Raw genomic sequence first — 9,905 nt, 5'->3', positions numbered from 1 at the left:
AGGTGTTTCGAGTCGTTATCAGAATAACCAGCTTACACCAGGTGGCCTTTGTAACGAAGACGGGTGGCGTATCCCTTGAGCTAGATACTGTATTTTGAAATATTACTTTAGTTAGCGTCATATTTCAAAGATTAAAACCACTATGCCCTTTTCTTGTGTTATGCAATGATTCATATATGTTTCCCCGCGTAAAGAGTAGGATAGAGGGGGGAGACGCGGAGAAAAGTGGAATGTCCGTAACAACAATTAATGTAGGTCTGATAACGCAGCTTCTCTCTGTGTCAAACATGCAGGTCCACATATGCATTCAGTATACTCAATAAATGACGAAAATATGAAATTAATAAAGTTTATATTATTACAGGAACTGCAATTAAGATGTATCTTATCATCCTTCTTGTCGTAGTCGGCAAATTGGCGTTCGTTTCCGGTGAATGCGATCTTGGTACTCCAAAACTGGAGAATGTTGATTGGAATGAAGTAAGTACTGACACACAACAATTATATAATTTTAACCGTCACACAAATATATTATTGGACATTATAAACAATTTTATCACAAGAAGCATCGGCTCAAATTGACAACCAACAGGTGAATAATGAACGTAATGCAAAACTAATTTAAGGATTAAGGTCTGAAGTAGGCTGTCCTCTGGGTTGCTGTACCGTGTAGTCTGGTATAAGTTTACCGACGTTTCAGAGCTCCTTGCTGCCTACATCATCATGGAGATTGCGATGATGGGGGCAGCAAGGACCTCTGAAAAGTCGGTAAACTCCTACCGTCTACACGGCACAGCAACCCAGAAGACAGCCATCAATAAGGATTATGTTAAGACAAACCAATATACACCTCAACTGTGTTCCCCAGAAGATGACTGTAGCCAGTGTCATTAAATTTCTTCAGCCAGCGACATCTGAGCTCACTCCGTTAACTCCCCCCACAAATTCCATCGTCGCACTAATCAAAGGGCAACAAGAAAACTATCGGTTTAGACAGGATTTGTGTGTCTCAGTCACTCTAAATGATCTTACAGTTGACAGGTAAATGGTACTGGTTCTATGAGACACCGAATGAAGAAAAAGACAATTTTGACTGTGTTCGCACCGACTTCATCAAGATAACCAGCAGCAGAATCATTATTCCTACCCTAGCATATGATAAGAGGTGAGTTTACAACAGTAAGTAATTAAATTAAACTAGTTTAAAGGATTCTATTCTTTGCTTAATTACGTGACATTCACTGTCTCGTGATACAAGTGCTTTGGCACGGAGGCCTCTGAGAGGCCTTTTCTATGATATCGTAAATATAAATAAGGAATACGAGAATCTCTCATTCCGTTAATGATGACTGGAACAAGAAAGTCTATGAACTTGGAGAAACACTTATCCGTTTAACAGAAATAACTATTATCGAATTCTAACTTTGCGGTCATTCGGCTCGCAATACAAAATAACCGGAATAGGTATGGGAGTGGACCAATGGTAGCACGTGGGCGCGAGTGGGAGAGGGAGAGAAAGTAGAGAGAGAAAGGTGAGTTTAGTTGTATGGATAAACACAACTACAACTAAACTCACCTTTCTCTCTCTACTTTCTCTCCCTATCCCACTCTCGCCCACGTGTTACCATTGGTCCACTCCCATACTTGCTCCCATTGGCTAGGGGCAGGCTACACCTTTCACTTCCCTGCCTATAAAATCCAACTCCTCACACCCTATTGGCATATTAAGACCGTTTACCATTTCCAGCAATGCTCCTTGAGCGCAGGAATGGTGTCACCTAGGTAGGGACGATGGTTGCGCTTGCGCAGACCTCCGCCCTCAGTTAGCTTTTTGGTTGGTTGGTTGGTTGGCCTATTGGCATATTCATCGCTCTGATGACGGAGGCTGTATGACCTCTGAAACGTTGGTTAACATCTACCAGACTACACAGCGCAACAACCCAGAAGACAGAAATCTTCATACTCATCGCCCTGATGACGGAGGCAGTATGACCTCTGAAACGTTGGTTAACATCGACCAGACTACACAGCGCAATAACCCAGAAGACAGAATTCTTCATTTCTTTATCTCCGTTTCTATCTTTTATTAGTCAGCCAAATCTTCTAAGCTGAATATTTACAACATGTAATTGATTCCATCGGGTTTCGAAACCGGAGTCCAGATGAAGCGACATTGGAAAAAGCGTTTAAATGCTTCAACGAATCCGGCCTAGATGCCAGTCAGCTTGTGAAATGGAGTGCGGACCATTGCTAACTGTGGGAACGCACGAACACAATGGAATTATTTGTACTGCACATTCTTCTTTGGTGTAGGGTGTAAGGGGTAACATCTTCTGTTGAAAGCATTGCTCAAAAGGCAGATTTTTACAGATATAAATCTTTTGTATAAATATAGGTCTCTGAGTCCAATTCAATATATAAACTGAGGCCACACAAAAAGTTCCATTTAAAGTTGCATTATTAATGAGTACCCAATTCTGAAATATGGCACCATGTAGTGTGAACTGTGTCACTGATTCTTCGAATAACCTTACTGTCTCCATCTTCAAGGTAAAGTGGATATCAAATGGCTCCTCCTGATATTTGTATAACAGGCCACTCGTCGTTGGGACCTGTTTAATTTGCTTTTACATGACGCCATCATTCAGAAACAGAACACTTTCCCTTGAAACCTAAGAGGTTCGAACTATTTCATAATAAACTTGTTCATACATGCATACTTCCTGTGAAATCAATTACAAATTAGTAAATGTCTGCTACACATCTGTGTCTATTTACTTTAAGATGATACATTTTCAAAGCAAATTTTATTAAGGCCTGTCCTCACCTCATTCCTCTTCACATAACATTTTAAGTATTAGAAGTTAGCGCACACAGCTGAAGCGTCCAACTTAAGAACACAACGCATTTTGAAATTCTGTGCCCACAAGGTCACATTTATTCTCGCAGTATACAGCTTTATGAGTGTAAAACAATCTTCTAAATTCGAGCTTAATTTTAATCGACTGAAATCAACCGAAAACTGTGGGTGGACTGCGATAGATCGGAGTCGATGATACATTTTTTATTCCACTGTCAAAAACCGATCTTCTCCAAACATGAATGATTGAAATTCTAAAATCTCATGATAAAAGAGCGAGTAATCTAGACGTTTGACTGAAAGAGCGCTCCTTCGTGCAAACGAGGCTATGGTGGCCACTACGGTGGGGTCAGGAGGAGCATGCTGTATCTCGCGGAACGAAACCACAGGCAACTATAAATACTGGCCTATCAATATTTAGTAGCTATTCAACGGTTCTGTAGGATATACTTCTGTTTTATTAAATACATTAAACTTTATTGCTTATACCCCTCCAATTCCATATTACCGATAACAGTCAAATACTGACTTCAGCAGAAAAAGACCTAAATCGTGCGACATATGTTTGCTAAAAAAAATAATAACGTATGACACTTAAATGTGCATTGAGCGGCCAACTTTAGTTTTCGTAGGCCATCGCGACTGAGTCATAACGCATAAAACATCGACGGGCCTCAAATTTCATATGTGTTCTTAGATTTACGATTCTGTATTTAGTACTCTCGGTTTCATGGACACACTACGAAGGTGAATTTCTGTATGGAGACAGATCTTGAAGAAATGCTGTATGTTAGTAAGTTAAAATTACAAAGGCGGCTGCGATGTGAAACTTTGATATTTTGTTTAACAAATCAGGTAAACTGAACAAGCATCAATTTAAACAACTTTTATTCTCCCTACATTCAAGTTAAAAATATTCTTTCGGATGAATGTAGACTGCTCAGGATAGGCTCCTAGCAACCTAGAACCTCAAATCTTGCATCGTAAAATTCAGTTTCAACAACTCACGTCTAATAAATACAAATTCGGTTATAACGAGATCCGAGAGACTCAGGAAAAGTGCACGTTATAACCGTTACTCGTTGTAACCAATATTGTAGATTTTCCTGTTACTCACGTCATTGGTTAGTTTGGCGGGCAGTTCTTCTCCCTAGGTCTTATGGTAATCTATAATATAAGAGAAGAAAGAATTAAGAGACTTGGGAGAAAATAAGAATCTCAATATCTCGTGCACCCGCATCATAGGACACGCTCTGTTCAAACGACGCAGCGGTGTAGCGGAACATTCTGCCCTCCCCGCCTAGGGTAACCATTTTGGATCATCATGCATTTGCCCTGATACCTGAGAGCCCCCTTAGGCCCTCGGCACCCCCGCCACACAGAGTCTGCAGGGAATTTCCGCCACACCACTGGAACTAGGAATTTGTTCTTCGTGAGTGCCATACCTCACTAAGTGAGATCTGAGAAAGGAAATCGAAACAAACATTCCCTGAATGTAGACTGTAAATATCGTAGAAGGGTTAGAGATTGCTATCCGCCGGGATTTGAAATGAGAAATGATTGGATGTCATAAACGGACAAAGCGATAATAGATCTTAGTCCCTCCTACGGAATTTGAACAACTGCTCGTTACACCCGTGAAGTTATCAACTACCGAGATCGCTTTAACCGTGAAATGTTTCTCATAAAATACATAATTTCCAGCCAACGATTCTCTGTTTGCTGTTAACAGTGTTCATGTTCAGAAAATACGTTTGAAGAGAAAACGATTGACTGCTCTCCTACCTATTTATAATTTTGTACGAGAATATCCTTGACTCCTCTGATATGTATTTATCAGTAGGGGCTAAACAGAGACATTTTAATCTTTATCGATAACATGGAAGAATTGTGCTATTCGCTAACAAGTCATACATTCTGACTACGAAAATTTGTAACACGCACTTATTTGTAGGGTATATACTCTTGTTATCAATAAATGAACCTACTTAAAACATTTAATACTTATTTTCATAATTAACTCAACATAGCCGTAGAATATTTCAATAGATATTTTATTTTGAAGGTAAATATGATTATATTTCTCAAAATCTGTTTGTGGGGTCCGCAGTGGCCGCGCGGTCTGAGGCGTGGGCCTTGTGCCGCTTGGTCGCTGGAACCGTGGGTTCGAATCCCACTAAAGCCATGGATGTTTGTCCGCGTTTGTCTGTGTTGTGCTGTCCTGTGTACAGGTAGAAGCCTTGAGAAGGGCCGATTCCTCGTCCAAGGAGTCCAACCGAATATCTATAGATCAAGGCAACGAAAAGTTGGGACCCGCAGAGGTCAAGCATTTTAAGGGTACCGGAAAAATGTACAAACATTGTTAAACCGGAAATATACATAAAAAACTGTTTGTGATGAAAGCATTTTTGTATTATTTTCCTACACTTCGGCAAAACATGCGAGAAGCACTTCAGCTAACAAATGTATTGCTTTAACGTCTTCTTCTAATCACTTATTACATAAAACACTCCTATGAGCAATTTACGTTGCGGATTAATTTACCTGATGACAAACTGCGGTGATAATATCTACAGGAAGGTCATGTATTTGCTTTGTTCTAACTAATTTACAATTCATGAAGCACAGAAAAACCCCCGCTTTAGAATATATAAACGACTGCCCGAAGGAATTCACAAAGGTGACGCAGAAGAGTCCCAGGTCACGTAAGTAGCCTACGCATAATTAAGTACTAAGGGCCTACATTGCTCGTATTCCTCAAATACTATTAGGGCGGACGAATTAAGGGACAGGAAGTGGATTATGGCATGGGAAGACGTAAGAAATGCATGCATTTTAATTAGAAATAAGACATGATAGGCGCACTAGCAGCGCAACAAAGGAACGGAGTGATTACTCGAGACTTTTCGTGTGCGTGTCCCATTTAGTACTTATAGAGATTTCTCTCTTTTTACTGTTGTCCCTGCATGCAAAATTTGTCCATCTGCTAGATGCGCATCAGCTGCGAATAATCTTTGCAATGATTCTGACATCTTTAGTAACCATTTGCTTACTCGTAGGCACATCCTTATGTAGATGGTATTGCTTTATTTATAAATAATCGTGTTATTATTTGCTTTGTTTTAATTATTAACCTGTCTGTTTGCTGGGGACTTTGTTATTATTATTCTTACTAGAGTAGGGCGCTCTTTTCGGAGCCTCTAGGGGGGGGGGGGGGTTGGTTAAGTTTGTAAAACGCCACCATCCTTGGTTAGTCCCGAAGGGGAGTTAGTTTAGTGTCTTATTCAAATGTTTTAACCCCTGAGTAAGAAACTAAACTAACCTCCCCGAATGGGGGGTTTAAACCTACCCCCCGAAGGGGGTTGGTTGCGTTTTAAAATCTTGAGTAAGACGCTAAACTAACCCCCGTGTATTAACAAATATAAGGTGATATTGTTGATGACGTCATTTTTTGACGACAACGATGGCTAATCCTTTCGGATCGCTTCCTGTAATCTGATATTTTACTTCTTTACGTCGCTGATCAGAGGCCAACAGTTCTTGGTTAGTCAACTATCTACGTCCAACCCCACCCCTGCAAATCTTTTTTTTCTCTTCTGTTTTTTGTCGAGTAGTTCTGATGTTTTAATTCTTTACGTCGCTATTCAGAGGCCATCTGTTCTCGATCAGTCAACTTTCTACGTCCAGCAACACCATTGCTAATCTTCGTCTGTTTTTTTCTTTTTTTCTCTTCTGTTCTTGTTGTATACGTTTTTCTATATTTATCAATGTAATTCTCCCTTCGTTTTTCTTTATTTGTTAAATAGGTCTGATGGATTAGTTCTTTACGTCGCTTTCAGAGGACAACTTTTCTTGTTTAGTCAGCTATCTACTTCCAACCCCACCCTTGCAAATCTTCGTCTGTTTTTCTACGTGTGTTGATAATAAATAAATATAAATAAATAAATAAATAAATAAATATATAATATATAAATATAAATATATATTAAATAAATATCAAAGAAGTCAAGGATATTGCCTTTAAACATATACCATGAGTATAATTATAAAATTAACAAATTTTTGGACATGATATTGTGAGAGTTTCCTATCCTTTTTACGTATAACAAAATTAGAAATTTAACACCATGGGTAGTGGAGCATTATACATTCCATTTCTGAAATCGTCTTTGAATTTCTACTAGGCATACTGAACAAATTATGTTGTTTTTTATTATTTAAGTTTTCAAACGTAAGCTCTCTTAAACGGATACTGGGATCATGCGATATCATTGCTCTTAATGTTCATGCCCCAACTGAGGACAAAAACGATGATAAAAAGGATAGCTTTTATGAAGAATCATAATCAGTATTTGATACATTTTGCAAGTATCACATGAAAATTCTGCTAGGAGATTTCAATGCAAAAATTGGGAGGGAGGATATCTTCAAACCCACAATAGTCAGCGAGAGTCTCCATGAACTTAGTAATAATAACGGTGTTAGAGCAGTAACCTTTGCTACGTCAAAAGATTTAATTGTAAAAAGTACAAAATTTCCACATCGTGGTATTCTTAAACACACTTAGACACTTCAGATGGGAGCACACACAATGAAATAGATCATGTGTTAGTAGATAATAGAAGGCAGACAAATGTAATTGATGTGAGGTCTTTCAGAGGAATAGACTGTGACACTGATCATTATCTGATGGTAGCGAAAGTGAGGGAGCGGCTTTCAGTAAGTTGACGAACTAAACAAAATTTCGACACAGAAAGATTGATTTGAAACAAATAAGTGAGGGACAGGAGAAGGAACAATATCAAGTTGAAATTTCAAATAGGTTTCAAATTTTAGAAACAAATGAAGGTAATGAAAGTGTGGACATCAACAGGGAGTGGGAAAATGTCAGAATCTGCATCAAAATTTCAGCGAAAGAGAAACTAGGATACTACAGGAGAAAGCAAAATAAACTTTGGTTTGATGAGGAATGTTCCAAATTAATAGATCGAAGGAAGCAAAAAAAATTTCAATGGTTGCAGGCCCCAAACAAAAACAAATGCGGATAATCTATGTAATTGAGACGTGAGGCTAATAGAACTTTTAAGAATAAGAAAAGGGAATACCTGAAGGGCAAAATTGCTGAACTTGAGACAAACAATAAGGAAAAAAACATCAGAGACCTGTACAGAGGCATTAATAACTTTAAGAAAGAATATCAACCACAGACCAATTTGGTAAAGGATGATAGTGGCAATTTGCTTGCAGATCCAATAAAAATTTAAATAGGTGGAAAAAATTATTTAGCGTGCTCTTAAATGTTCATGAGACTGGTGATATTAGACAGATTAAAATGCATACAGCTGAACTGTTGGTGCCAGAACCTAGCTTAGATGAAGTGGAACTAGCCATTGGGAAAATGAAAAGTTATAAATCTCCAGGAAATGATCAGATTCCAGTCAGAATTAATTAAAGCAGGTGGCAAAGGGTTGCATATGAGGATCCATAAGCTTATACAGTTAATTTGGGATAAGGAAGAGATGCCACAACAATGGAAGGAATCCATAATTATTCCGATTCATAAGAAGGGGCACAAGACTGAGTGTGATAATTACTGAGGAATTTCTCTTGCTGTGAACCTCATACAAAATTCTACCATTGGCAAGATTAACCCCATATGCGAATGAAATTATTGGGGATCATCTGTGTGGGTTCAGACGTAACAGATCAACGATTGATCAGATCTTTTGCATTCGTCAGATACTAGAGAAAAAATGGGAGTTCGGTGGGACCGTACATCAATTATTTATAGATTTCAAAAAAGCCTATGACTGTGAAGAGGAAAGTGTTATATAATATTCTTATTGAATTTGGTATAACGAAGAAGCTAGTGAGTCTAATAAAAATGTGCTTAAATGAAACCTGCAGCAAAATTCGAGTAGATGAATATGTATCTGAGACATTCTTCTTCAAGAACGGTGTAAAACAAAGAGATGCTTTGTCTCCCTTGCTCTTTAACTTTGCGCTAGAATATGCTATCAGGAAAGTCCAAGATAGGCAGGAGGATTTGCAATTGAATGGCACACATCAGCTATTGGCATATGCTGATGATGTTAATTTATTGGGGGACGATATGAATACAATAAAGAGGAACGCAGAAGTTTTACTAGAGGCTAGTAGACAGGTGGGGCTAGAAGTGAATTCAGAAAAAGCTAAGTACATGTTAGTATCTCGTCATCAGCAGACAGCCGGGCAAAATTATCTTAGGGTTGTAACCCTAAGATAATTTTGTAACTATTTTGTAAATAACTTTGTAAAGTTCAAATATCTGGGAACAACAATAACAAATGAAAATGACACTCATGAGGAAGTTAGGAGTAGATGAAATTTTGGAAATGCTTGCAACTTCTCAGTACAAAATATTTTGTCTTCCCGTCTGATTTCTAAGAACCTGAAAATCAAAGTATACAAAACAATAATCGTTCCTGATTTTCTTTCTTCATATTTATGTTATGCTGTTTTCTGTGTAGGTCGAGGCCTTGCTACGGGCTGATTCCCTATGCAAGGAGTCCCATAAGTTGTCTACACATTAAACGAACAGCTTTATATGTGTGAGGCGACCAAGGTTCTTCACGAACTGCAGACCCACAGATTAAATACGTAAACCCTCATAAGTCATTGCAGGCTAATTACTTTGTTTCCAGAAGAAAAGGGACAGGACCGGACAGTGGATTTCCAATAAGAACGATGAATAGGTTTGTTGTAACAGAAAAACGTGGAAGTTGGCTGTCTTCAGGGTTGTTGAGCCGTATATTCTGGCAGAAGTTTCCTAGTAAAACCTGGATTTCATGATCAGGAGAAATCCATATTCAATCTCCGAATGTTATCAACTAACATGATTATGATATTTGAACATGAAACTTTTAGGTAATTAATATACAAACTCAAAACCAAAATAATAGTTTCTCTGTTAATTTATAAAATATTGTTTATTAAAATCCATGAAATATAAAGAATATTACACTGAAAACACAGACACATACGTAAAGAAATTATTATTTGTCAC

The 9,905-nt window shown here is 38.2% G+C and overlaps 1 protein-coding gene across 1 annotated transcript; it reads left to right on the top strand.

Moving 5' to 3' along the window:
• Positions 1-252: 252 nt before the first annotated feature.
• On the top strand, positions 253-1,453 carry LOC147874903 (uncharacterized). The gene is made up of 2 exons (XM_087359661.1): positions 253-480; positions 1,035-1,453. The coding sequence occupies exons 1-2, from the start codon at positions 379-381 to the stop codon at positions 1,167-1,169; spliced, it is 237 nt and encodes a 78-aa protein (XP_087215787.1). The 5' UTR covers positions 253-378; the 3' UTR covers positions 1,170-1,453.
• Positions 1,454-9,905: the final 8,452 nt, after the last annotated feature.

This window comes from Zootermopsis nevadensis, unplaced genomic scaffold (genome assembly GCF_977971745.1).
Source record: "Zootermopsis nevadensis isolate Lab colony 2312 unplaced genomic scaffold, Znev_1.0 Znev_ptg000003l, whole genome shotgun sequence".
Taxonomy (NCBI): Eukaryota; Metazoa; Arthropoda; class Insecta; order Blattodea; family Termopsidae; genus Zootermopsis; species Zootermopsis nevadensis.
Note: the sequence above shows the minus strand (reverse complement) of the source record. Positions and strands in the feature narration are given on the sequence as shown.